This window comes from Hypanus sabinus, chromosome 28, assembly GCF_030144855.1.
Source record: "Hypanus sabinus isolate sHypSab1 chromosome 28, sHypSab1.hap1, whole genome shotgun sequence".
Lineage (NCBI taxonomy): Eukaryota > Metazoa > Chordata > Chondrichthyes > Myliobatiformes > Dasyatidae > Hypanus > Hypanus sabinus.
The window spans coordinates 16,100,404-16,114,221 of NC_082733.1; the positions used below are offsets into that span (position 1 = coordinate 16,100,404).

At 41.2% G+C, this 13,818-nt stretch overlaps 1 protein-coding gene across 2 annotated transcripts in view; it reads right to left on the reverse strand.

Moving 5' to 3' along the window:
• Positions 1–13,818, reverse strand: part of LOC132382448 (endophilin-A3-like) — a 156,294-nt gene that overhangs the window by 13,422 nt on the left and 129,054 nt on the right. For both annotated transcript variants that reach the window (XM_059952651.1, XM_059952650.1), the window contains exons 2-3: positions 10,326–10,394; positions 2,071–2,143 (exon numbers count right to left, since the gene is read on the reverse strand). In XM_059952651.1, the coding sequence (XP_059808634.1) occupies positions 2,071–2,143; positions 10,326–10,394 (142 nt within the window). The remainder of the gene's footprint in view (positions 1–2,070; positions 2,144–10,325; positions 10,395–13,818) is intronic.

Here is a 13,818-nt window from a genome sequence, read left to right on the forward strand (position 1 = left end):
TCTGGGCTTTGTATTTGTGAATTCACTTTCAATCTGAATGCCATTTGCTTACTTTTATTGTTTGCGTGATTTGCCTTTCTTTTTTTCTCTTTCACTCTCTCTTTCTGCACACTAGGTGTTTGACGGTCTTTTTTGTTAATGGGCTAATTTGTTTTGTGGATGCCTGTGAGGAGATGAATCTCAAGCTTTTATAATGTTTAGATACTTTGACAATAAATGCACTTTGAAATTCAAACTTTGAATTGTACAACAACCATCCATGAATTTTGCTGGTTATACATGCATAATCTTCCGAATTTTTTTCCTAGGTTGAAAAAGCATGCAATGTGTAGTGAATTATCGTCTTTGCCAGAAGGGAGGGTTCACCAGCAGCTGACAGCTGGGGTTAGCATTAACAGTGCACTAAGCATGTAAATTTACCAGAAGTACACAGCCAAACTGAAAAAAAACATCACGGGCCTATTTAAATCTTAAGAAATACAACTTTCATGTTTCTCTGACAGTAATAAGTGGAAAACGTGAGGCCAAATCAACATGAGATGGCATTATAAAATGTGCTAAACACAATAGAATACAATATCCAACATCAAATTGTAGCACTGAGCTTGATTAGATTTCCATTAGTGTCCATAAAAATTAGTATGTCTGGATGTATAATAGTTTGCTTTTTCACTTTACCAATATTATATTAAGTAAAAACATTGTATCTTTTATTTTCTGAAATCTACAATATTAGGAAAATGTGCATAAATGTAAATGAATTGTACTGCCTAAAAAAGTGGTCATCAAATTTCCAGAATGACTAAAATGACCCAAAATAGTAATTGTCATTCCATTCTGGATGAAGAAAATTTTAAATTACATAACTTTCTTTTCCAGCAGTTCAAAATCTTAGCCAATAAAGCATGCTAACTGATTTAAAATGTTCATTTACAAAAAAACATCTGTAATTGTTTTAAGCAAGTTACTTGAATATTTTCAGAAACACAAACGTGCAAAACGATGTTGGCTGTTGTTCATGATCTGAGATACACAAGATCTCAATCCTGAGGTATTATCATGGACAGTGCTGAATATGGGCCAAGGGTTCCTCAAATGGGAAGAATTAAAACTAGCTGGGGTTCTTGTTCTCATTAACATCAGAGAGGGATATTTGCCAAAGATTAGAAATAGTTTATTTAATCAGAAATAAACTGCTCAGGACATGGAAGCAAATAACTCTGTCATTTTAACCCCAATTCCATGTTAGTTTCTTTAACACTGATGTGTTTCTCTCCTCCAACTCCATTAAATATAAACCCACACCCAACAATTTGTTCAAAGAAGTATTTTCTTTGATCTACTTTTAAGTCTAAGACCGTAAGAAAATGCTTGCTTTCAGATTCCCTCACTGAAAAGCAGTCCATTCTCTCAGCAAGGCAACTACCAAATTGCATCTCCAACAAATGCTTCCAACATTACACAGACCTTCACTATAGTTATGCTTCTTTGAAATAAAATTTCATCCTGCCTCAAAGTCATTGTCAAACTGCAGCAGGATTTTGTAGCTACCATATAGCTCAATTTTTGTGTGAAATGCATGATCTCACTTAAAATTTAAAGGAGTTTAGAGAGGCAAGTCTTTTTCCCCCACTCACAGAGGATGATAAATATTTGGAATTAGCTGCCAGAGGCAGATTTGAACGTTTAACAGGCATTTGGACAGATACTTGAATAGGAAAGTTGTAGAATATTACAGGCCTAATGCAGGCAAATTGGATTAGCACAGAGAAGCATCACAGTTAGCAAAGTCATAAGGGCCTGTTTCAGTTCTGCACTTTTCTATGTGCATATCTAGAATCCTCACCCCCTTTGTTAAACGCTTGTCCTTTACTAAAATGGACAAGGTTCTCATTCTCTTGTACAATAAATGGTGTTTGGCACTATTCTGCTCACCCACCGAAGGTTTTCACTCACATCTTTTCTGTTCAGGGTGACTCTTCTCCCCGCATTAGCAAAAGTCCTAGCCTCACTGTAAAGCAAATTAGCAAGAGATCAGAGTAAAATGTCATTTAGAACACTAATTCATACCTGGATTTGGCTGCAGGTACTCTGTTGTTTTAGACAAAACTTCCGCCACAGCTTTACTTGTAGCTTCTATTTTCTTAAAAAAAGGTAAGAACAGAATAAACAATATGTCACTGCTTCTCCCTGTCATCTCCTTCAGCCTATAGCATAAAGTTATAGCTAATTTTATGCAAGCCCGAACTGAAAACACTCTACCACCTTCCCCATATGAGCTTAACTTCTGGAAGTTACTATCAAACTATCTGCTTCTTTACTTAAAACTTGCATCTTTTAATCAAGCACATGGATAAGTCCCCTGTGACTGGAGGTTAATTTTGATGATGCCCCTATGTAGCTGCTAGGAATGTTTTTACAAGGTTATTGGAACTCTGTAAGTGAAAGCTTTAGTTATTACAAAGCTGCTCTCCAGTTATTATCCAGCGTATTATCCTCCGCAACTTCTGCCACCTTCAACAGGACCCCACCACTAAGGACATCTTTCCCTCTCTACACCTCTCTGCTTTTCGCAGGGATCGTTCCCTCCGCGACTGCCTGGTCCACACGTCCCTCCCCACAGATCTCCCACCTGGCACTTATCCCTGCAAGCGTACACCTCATCTCTTACCACCATTCAGGGCCCCAAACAGTCCTTCCAGGTGAGGCAACACTTCACTTGTGAGTCTGTTGGGGTAACCTATTGCATCCAGTGCTCCCAGTGCGGCCTCCTCTACATCGGCGAGACCCGACGCAGATTGGGGGACTGCTTCGTCCAGCACCTCCGCTCCATCCGGCACAACAGACAGGACCTCCCAGTTGCCACTTAATTCAACTCTCCTTCATATTCCCATTCGGATATGTCCATATATGGCCTCCTCTACTGCCATGATGAGGCCAAACTTCAGTTGGAGGAACAACATCTCATCTACCATCTGGGTAGTCTCTAGCCCCATGGTATGAACATCAAATTCTCCAACTTCCAGTAATTCCCTCCCTCTCCCTTCCCCCATCCCACCTTCACTCTGTCTCCTCTTCTAGCTGCCTATCACCTCTCATGACTCTGCCTTCTACTACCCGTAGTGCTTTCCCCTTAGATTCCTTCTTCACCTCTCCTGCCTATCCCCTCCCTGCTTCCCCTCCCCCACCCCTTGATCTTTCCTCTGATTGGTTTTCCACCCTCCCCCCACCTTCTTTATAGGGCCCCTGCCCCCCTTTCTTTAGTCCTGACGAAAGGTCTCGACCTGAAACGTTGAATGCTCCCTTCAACGGATGCTGCCCGATCTGCTGAGTTCATCCAGCTTTTATGTACGTCTTGATTTGACCACAGCATCTGCAGTGAACTTTGTGTTTGCTCTCCAATAGTTTGGCAATCCTGATGGCTTGTCATCTGGCTCACCAAGTGCAGTTTCCCATTCTTGCTTTACACTCCGCAGGGCTCAGAATCAGTTTATTATCACTAACAAACGTTGTGAATTTTGTTGTTTCGTGGCAGCAGCTCAGTGCAATACGTAAGTACACACACATAGATATACAGTGAATTCCAGCTAATTGGGACATGTTGGGACCAGCACATTTTGGCCCAATTAAGTGGCTGCCCCAATTAGCTGGTTTCGTGTAAATAGTTTCAGAGGTATATAAAAAAAATACCGTTTTACTCAGTAACAAATCATATATTTAAATGAAATGCAGAATCAATTAGAACACTACCAATGTTAATACAATACTATAAAACGGTGTAGTAGTACCTAATAGTTATCGATGGAGGAATTCATCCATTGTATGCTGCCGTATGTGGGGTGACCATCTGGGCAGCTCAGTCACCTCTGGTCCCCACCAGACACTCAGCTGCGGCTCCAAGTAGCTTGTTTATATGCGACAGCGAGCACACCTCGGTACACCACATTGCTAGGCGGTTTAAGCCAGGTGACGGCAGCTGGTGAAATAGGGACGCGTCGTTGCTAACATGTGAAGTCAGCTCCAGCAGACTGCGTGGATGAGCTCAACGGTGAGATCCAAGAAAATGATTCTGCAACACTCTGTGGAGAGCGATGGGCATGATAAGGCATAGAAGAAGTCACGGTTATCCACCCCAACCAAGGACAACCCCAGTTTGTGACGACTCCTCCTACCACTGGACCAGAACTTCCGAAGTTGAGAGAATGAAACTATTCCAGTGCAAGGGCTTTTCCACTTTAAAAAACTCTCCCACATAGGTTTCACTGTTATTGTTGGATATGACGGACAAACAACATGCTGCCACGTTCTACAGATTGACTGTAAAAGAACAAAATTAGAGCAGACATCTAGTGTTGATAATGGACTGTGTTCATACAATGCTTTTGACGATCGCATCCTCCAAATCTTCTTTTTCATTGTAACATTCAAGATGATTGTTGATAACTTCAAATTCTTCGTAGTTCCTAACTTGTTGAAGTAGTGAAGTTGTTTCATTTTCACGTCTGGCCATTTCTCACATCTCCAAGCGTGAATGCTTGAAATTACAATGAGCAAAGCAGTCCTCAATAGCCTTATTGCTGTTTTCTTGCCAACTTTCAGTGACAAAAATCTCTGCTATTTGAACACAGGCACATACAACTGATGGTATTTTAAAACTGAAGGTATTTTTACACACATGGTGTAGTGTCTAACGCACATGTAACTGATACTGATTACAAACTGTTTGGCAACAGTCTCCTGTCCAAATTAAATGGCATAGTGTCTCAGATAAATGAAGGAAATCCAGGCTATTTACTCAAACAGCTTTTACAGTTTATGAGTTGTCCCAAATAAGTAGTGCACACACACACACACAAACACACACACAGCTTTATATAAAGTAAAGTGCTTAAAACCTTTTACACAATATATATACATTCATACATACATATACTGTATCTATGGTTCCTTAAAGTTGTTTATAGCTAGGGGTGGTAATGGGGACAAGCTCCTACTATCTATTAAATGCTCTCAAATAGCCTCTGACAACCAAGTCCAGCTCCTGATCTTCACGTGTGCCTTAGCTACTAAGCCTGGCAGAACTGTTTCTACTGATAGGAGAAGGGGCAAAGGTGGGTTACTGGCACCTTAAAACCAGTCGCTTCAGGTAGATGGGGCTCCTCAGCTGTGGTTGGCAGCTCCTCTAGGAGAAGGAAAACTCTGATCTCAAACCTCCGCTGCCTTGTAGCCTGTACCCACTCATGGGGAAGGCTTCAGTAGTAAAGCCTGAGGGAAAAATCTGGAGCTGGAGTCCTACATTGAGTTCAATGCTGACTGGCAGCTCCGGTCAGAGCCGTTCCTTTGGTTCACCAGATGCGTGCAGAAGGGGAGGTTGCTACATGGGCAACAGCTTGCTCTCAATATCATACTGTTCAGGGTTACACATCTGGACACCTAGGACGCAATACTTAACTCTGACTGACAGAGGCCTCAGACTTGGACAGTATCTACATATATAGATATACAAATAAGTAGTGCAAGAGCAGCAAAATTTGTGAAGTGGGTTCATGGACCATTCACAAACATGATAGCGGTGGGGAAGAAGCTGTTCCTAAAACATTAAATGTGTGTCCTCAGGCTCCTTCATGTACTTCCTTCCAGATGTTAGTAACGAGAAGAAGATGTGTCCTAGCTGATGCCGGCGTTTGGTCATGGATGCTGCCTTTTTTGAGGCATTGTCCTTTGAAGGTGTTCTTGATACTGAGGAAGCTAGTGCCCAGGATGGAGCTGGCCAAGTTTATAGACCTCCGTGTTTTTTTTTCCCCATTCCGTGCATTGGCCCCTCCATACCAGACAGTGTTATAACCAGTTAAAATGCTCTCTACAATACATCTGTAAAAATTTGCTAGTCTTCTGTGATACTCTGTTTCCAGTGACCCTTCCTCACTCACAGTGGCCTTTTATCAGTGTTGCTTTTGAACCAGCCAGGACTCTGGTTGCCCTGTTCCTTTTAAACTCCATGGGAACCCACTTACACTCTCCTTTTCAACTCATTTGGGGCACTGTTTCCTGTGCTTTATTAAACTCACTTGGACCAGTTTCCCATGTCCCTTTTAAACTCACCAGGTTCTGTTTCCTCCACTCTTTAAACTCACTTGGTTCACTGAAAAATTTATTAAAATTTCTAAAATAAAAAGCGGATCAGAACTAGGTTAAGGTATTAATTGAAGTAACATTCAACAGTGCAGAAAATCTGCCAATCCAGCACCAAGTCCCGAGAGTGACAGATCATCAGAGTTTCACTGTATTAAAGTACCATCTGGGCTTTATTCAAATTCTATAATTGCAAAAGAATGCCCTAATTTTCTAGGCTGCATAGATCATTTAAGATAAACAGCGCTTGGAGAACTATCTTTTGATAATTTATTCCATATATGACCCATATTCATACTGAGAAATATTTCTGGAAAATTGAGGGTCTCAGAAGAAATATCATATGATTGTCAATAAAGTAAGCCAGCCCAAAATAAGAAGTCCACACACAATTTATAACAGCAAATACAACTGGGTTTTCTCTGAAGAAGTCTCTAAAATCAGAACATAAGAAATAGCAGGAATAGGCCAACCAGTGGCTTGAATTTACTCCGCCTCTCAATAAGATGATGGTGAATTCAAAATTGACCCCACTTCTCACTCGCTCTGTGTAGCCCTGACTCCCTCATCATCAGTCAATTTCCATCCTGGATATAGCCAACCATGTCCCAAAGGGAGAGAATCATGGCCCTCTGACAGAAGAAATCCCTCTTCATTTCCACCTTAAATCGGTGATTCCTCATTTACAAGCTATGTCTTCTACTCGTATATAACCCCAACAGGGGGAATACCTTCTTCGGTGCTCCTCAGAATATTATGGGTTTCATTAAGATCACCTCTCATTTTAAGGTCCACTGATTATTTTCTCAACCCGCTCAACCACTTATCAGATTTAACATGCTTCATCCCCAAGAATCAACTTAGTGATTCATCTCAGCTCCACCTTACAGTACCAGTATATCCTTCTGTAAGTGTGGAGATCAAAGAGTGAACTTAGTACTCCATGTGTAACCTCATTAGCATTCTGTAAAGTTGCATCAAAAATACCCTACTCTTAATACTCTGAAGTGCACAAGTTATTATCCGGGCACTCATCCCTGCAAACGGAAGAAGTGCTACACCTGCCCTCACACTTCTTCCCTCACCACCATCCCAGGCCCCAGACAGTCCTTTCGGGTGAGGCATCACTTCACCCGCGGGTCAACTGGGGTGATATACTGTATCCGGTGCTCCCGATGTGGCCATTTATACATTGGGGAGACTCGTCGCAGACTGGGAGACCGTTTCACCGAACACCGGCGCTCGGTCCTCCAGCAGTGGCGGGATCTGCCTGTGGCCACACACTTCGATTCCACAGACCACTCCCACTCCGACATGTCTGTCCATGGCCTCCTCTACCGTCAAGATGAGGCCACACGCAGGTCGATGGAGCAATACCTTATCTCCCGCCTAGGTAGCCTCCTTCCTGCCGGCATGAACATCCAACTCACTGACCTCCGTTGATACCCCTGCCCCCCACCCTTACCCCCATCCCTATCTATTATTTTAGTCTGGTTCTCTTTCTCTCTCTTTGTCCCCCCTCGCTATAATCTCTCCCCCCCCCAGCCCTACATTTCTTTCTCTTTTATTTCCCATAATTCCCCACCTTCCCCCTAGCCCATTTCTCTCCAGCCTATCACTTCCCAGCTCTCTACTTTATCCCTCCCCCCACTTCTTATCCCCCCTCGACCATCCCATGTTACCTTACTCCTGATGAAGGGTTTCGGCCCGAAACGTCATTATTACCTCCTCCCATAGATGCTGTCTGGCCTGCTGAGTTCTGCCAGCATTTCGTGTTTTTTATTATCTTTCCTACTTGCTTGCTTTTATATATATTTAAAAATGGAGATCCACCCCCCTACCCACTATATTTTGTGATCTCACTTAACTTAAATAATAATTTGCTTTTTCATTCTTTTGTCTAAACTGTATAATCTCCCATTTCTTCACATAATACTCTTATCTGACAAACTTCTGCCCCCACTCACTGACTGAACAACTAAATAGCTCTTTGCAGAATCTTTGTGCCCTCAACTTTCCAATCCATTTCCCTTTGTACAATCAACAAATTTGGTTATAATAAACGCCGTGCCTTAATTTAAATCACTATTATCGACTGTAAATAGGTGACCTCACAGAGCCAGTGACTCGTGTTCGACTCTGATCTCGGAATGCCACAGAAAGCAGACTTTCCTTGCTTTCCCTGTAATTGCATGAGTTTCCTCTGGGTGCAGTGGTTTTGGCCACTGTGAATTGCCCCTAGTGTGTGGCTGAGTGGTAGATTCTGGGAAGAGTTAATGAGAATGTGGGGGAATAGAAAGTAGGATCAGTGTAATAGGTAATTGATGGTCAGTGTGGACTTGGTGGCTTGAAAGGCTGTTTCTCTCTGTGCTAATCATCTGCTGCAAATTCCCAAAAGTTTCCTTTGGCCTATCAGATTCTTTAACAACGTGTGTGCCTAATTTGTTATCCATGAAAGGTGCATCCTTCATAAAGAGCTTTTCTTTCTAACTTGAATATACTTTTGCTTAGATTTCTGGCATATTTTCCTTAAACACTGTTATGTACCTTCCTACCTTTTGATCCAGCTCTGTCCTCACACCATTATATTAGCCAAAGAGGTCAGAAATTTACCTTTCTGATTCAAATTTCTCAGTTTCGCACCAAATTTGAAATTCTACCATGCTAATATCAATCACTCTTTCCTACAGGATCCCTTACTATGACATTGTTCATTAATCTTATTAAACAACAGGCTGCTTCCTGGCTGGGTAGCAGTGAAACTATCCCAAATAGACTACACCTTTGTCTTCAAGTCTACCCTTGCCAATTTGATTTGCCCAATTGTCTACCTGCAATACATTGACTCTGAGAAAGAAACCCTGAATTAGATTCCATAGCTGCCCATTTCAGTAAATTACTTCTTTAAAATTACCTACGAACAGTACTTCATTTATTGACATTATACATTCACATGATTCTTAAATCTTTCTATTAAACAATGAACAACACAACTATACACCAAACAAATGTACTCGAACAGGTACTATATAGTGAGCACTTTTTTTAAACCTAAACAATTCAGTGACTAAGATTGCATTGAGATAAGCAGCTGGTGTCAGACGCTGATATCCCAAACTGAATCTGACTCACTGCTGTAAACAACCGAACATGCTTTAGGCCACGTGTGGGAGGAAGCAAGGTGCACAGTCCATCAATCTGGACTGCACTTGAATACCTCCTCACATCACACAGCAAACTTGGGGCAACCCACACACCTTCAACTCTGGCCGCTGTAGTATTGTCATTTTAAAATGCTCTGCCACTCAAAGTCATGCTTGCAGCATTCCGAGAATTTGGAATTTTGCTTCTCCCACTCCCAATGCTCTCTACCTCACTATCCCCTTTAAAGACAACTTCTAAAACCTATTGAACCACCAATGTGGCTCAACAGCAAATTTTGCTCAAGCATTTCTAGCAAAGTGCTTTGGATATTATACTTAATTAAAGGCACTATAAAAATGCAAGATGGTGCCTGTTCTTTATGTGGATTAAAACTCCAGTACAGAATTAGGGAATAGTTATCTTCTGCTTTTAGTGCATAAATTGAAAATAAAGAATTTCATTTAAAGATAAGATAATTTTTCAAAATAAGAAATGTCACTCATACTGATTTATGAATTAGACAGTAGGTAGCACCCTGTGTTTTGGAATGAGTCACAGCATTAACTTCCCTGTGGTACTTAGAATGGTCTGTTTACTACAGAGAATAATGCAATGTCAATATAGAAATAGCCCTTTAGACAGTTTCTGTTTTTTGTCTTAGTCCCAAATCCAAATCTTGACTTGGATCATAATTTGTTACGATTCCCTTCTTACAAGTTACGAGTCAATTCCCTGTTGCATCACAGTATGTTGCCAGGTAGCATGGAGTTCAGTTTAAGTAAAAAGACATTTATATCAGTAGTTTATAGAAAACCTACCTGTGATGATAATAAACTTAATTTTTGTTATCATCAACCATTAGAAAGTGTCCATCACTCTTTACTATGCTGATAATTAACATAATTTCAAAATTAATTAAGGGATTGGAGACTTTTTCTCTCAGGTATAATACCTAAAATACACAGGATGTGCCAAGTTCAGTTGCCGCCCTTATCATTTTTAATGAACTATGAACCATAAATCTTACAGTAAGCAGTATATTCACTTACCCGTTCCATCTCCACAAAATCATCATCTAGCTTCGTCCCTTCAGCTCCGCCCATTTTCTCACTAACAAACTGCAAAAAAAAATGTGAACCACAATGTCAAGAAGACAGCTTCACACAAAGGCAAATATAATGAAATGCTTAAATGCAATAACATTTAATTAAAACAAAAACTGCTCCAAATACAAGGCAAGACTCTGCAAGTAGACATGGATATAGTAGGAAAATCCATTGAAATAAGAGGAATGGAGATATTACCAGCTGATGTAACCTTTGAAAGAGGAGCTGCCATCAGTAAGGCAGATCATTGTCACTCCTGTAACATCACATTGCATTTATCATGACTGCAAGGGAGAGAAGTCCGTTAGGAAAGGTTGGGTGAAGGCATTGCCCTGAATAGGAAGTAGGGAAGTTGAGAAGATCCACAAGGAAAAGTGCACCGCAGATGAGGGAAATGGAAGAGTAAAAACTTAACCAGCTTTGATTACTATTCTTGGTGCGTGTCACTTATAAATGAAATACAGAATGTGTAAGGTGGAGCCAATGTGCTGCACAGCCTTACACCTGTATGAAGACAGGAGCTCAGTGTGAGAAGAGTTACAATGGAGCAGATGAATACCACTCTCATGGTAACACAAAGCAGGCATGCATTGAAGCAACAGGTAGGGATGCAACATAAAAACGCAAGAAATTGGAACTGGAGTTCTGGCCCGTTGAGCCTGCTCCGCCATTCAATAAGGTCATGGCTGATCTGGCCATGGACTCACCTCCACCCACCTGCCCTTTTGCCCATACTTTCATTCCCCTACTATGCAAAAGTCTATCCACCCTCGTCTTAAAAAGGACCAAGTCTCCATCATCAGCCAAGATCTCAAGTACATACAATTGCAGAGTTACACAGAGATATTGCATTTCCTGTATATCTTGCACAACTGCTTACTATACCGCTTAACAGTAAACACAAACTCAGCCTTTCCACACGTCACCATTATAATCATCTTGCAAAGCTGCTGCACATTAACCTGCTTGCCAACATCGAGCCCAGGCTTGGACTTGCATTTCATTCAGTTCAGACTACAGCAAAACTTTCCTTTTCCGTTCCCACCAACATTCTCTGGCTTCAGCCTAGCTGAGCGCCTGTCATGCTTTGACAAATGATTGGCAACCTCAACACTTCCTTCCCTCCTGAGCCGACATTCCTACATGGCAATCAATCAATTGCCAAGTCTGCATTCTTCTGTTTCCAGTGCATCAACCACCTGCACCTCGTCTTATTCCATGTCATGACAAAACTCAAATCCATGCTTCCATTAAAGATGAATTTCCCTAATGGTCTACTTCCTTCCTGCATCATCGCAGCCACCAATTAATCCAAATTGCAGAACCTGTGTCCGGTGCGCATTTACTATTCATACAGCCCCTTCCCAAGTAGTGTCTGACCCTGTCTCCTTACTACTGTATTATAGTTTTGTTACTCTTCATGCTGAAGTGATCGGTATATACAGTCTTTACCCCAAATCAGTTTCCTCACTGTCCTTTGTACTTCTACAGTAGCCTTGTATAAAGTTATTTCTTAGACCACCAGCCCATTAAACCTTTCCACCTCTAATTCAATATCTTCTTCATTCTATAAAGTATTGTCAGTGGCCTGGCTGGTTCCACAACAGAGGATCTCATTATGTCGAATGCAGAGTTTAATCAGGCCTAAACTTGCTCTTTAGTGGATTAAAGAAAACTTTCATCTAATTTGAAACAAGTATATTTTGGCACTTGCTTTGTTCTACAAAGCATTCATTTTCTCAAAGGTGATCAACTATACAGCAATGATCATTTAGATCTGCGAACTGCAGGAAATAAGGTGGGGCAATTCACATTATTTTCTCTCCCTGTGTAGAGAAAGTAAATTCACACCATATGCTCTCAATGATGAGCCTCCTTTGAAAGAAATGTAATAACGCACACTTAGGTTAACCCTTGCTCCCAATCAGTGAGGCTCCCTGCAGGGAAAGGAATTACTGAATTTATCTTTTGATGGCTTGACCTCAAATCTCGAGCCAATATTTCTTGTGGAAAAATGTGCATGACAAATTTGTTAAAGACTTTTAGCACATACGAGTCACAGTAGCTACTCTGCTCAAACTGCCTATGCAGGTATTGATGTTCTTCACAAGCGTCCTCACATCAGACTCCTTATTCTCTGTGTAATCTATTGTACTCACTATTTATACCAGTTCTATAATCCACCACATGCTGCACTGTATTCCAAAATGGTTTTATTTGTGATATACTTGTTGTCCCTGACTTACAAACTTTACCAGGACAAACACTTGTCAATACTTTTATAGAAAAAAGCAACTTAATTTGGACCGTCAACTCTGATAGATATTCTGATATTGTTCTTCTAAATCTTCACTGCATCTTCCCCAATTCCACTACAACCCTTTAATAATAGTTTACAACATACACTAGCTCTGTTATACCTCCGTGCAATTTAATCAAGACTCTGTATGAAACTGGAGACATAAGAGGACACAGATGCTGAAGTCTGGAGCAACAATTGATCTGTTGGAGAAACGCAGCAGGTCGAGCAACATCTGTTGGAGTAGGGGCGGGGAAGTCATTCACAAAAATCCTGAATCACAATACAGTCCTAACATTCGGTTTCTACCCAAAACATTGACACCTCCTTTCCCCTGACTGATGTTGCTCAACCCACTGATTGTTTACTGTTCTATATTAAGATTCCACTTCTCAGTCCAGACACTATAATGATATTGTACATTACATGCAAATTGAACTCACTAGAACCAAACTGAAAATTTTTTGTCAAGAAGCGTTTAGCACTGAGGAACTTGTCTGATCGCTCAAAAGGAGCACAGCAGAAACAAGAGAAAATCTGCAGATACCGGAAACGCAATCGACGCACAAAAAATGCTGGAAGAACTCAGCAGGCCAGTCCTGCCTAAGGGTTTCGACCCAAAATGTCAACTGTACTCTTTTCCATAGATGCTGACTGGCCGGCTGAGTTCCTCCAGCATTTTGTGTGTGGTGCAAAGAGCAAAGCAGAATTTGTGCATCAGGAAAGAGTTAAGTTTTCTCTACTATATCCGAAAAGTTTATACTTATTACTGAATTATATTCTTCAGGCTATAATCTGGCATATTAGGACAGGACAGTGGCGCAGACAATACAGCCTCTGCCTACTGCTCTAGAGGCCTGTGTTTAATCTTGACCTTGTGTAATGTTTGCATGCTCTCCCTGTGACCACCTGGTTTTCATCTAGGTGCAAAACTCACAAAATGCTGGAGGAACTCAGCAAGCCAGGCAGCATTTATGGAGGGGAATAAGTAGTCAATGTTTCAGGCTGAGACCCTTCATTGACTATTTGCATCCCTACCTGCTGCTTGACATAGATGTTTTCTGAACTGCAGAGTTCCTTTAGCATTTTGTGTTTGCTTTGCACAAGATTTCTAGCATTCACAGTATCTCATAAACA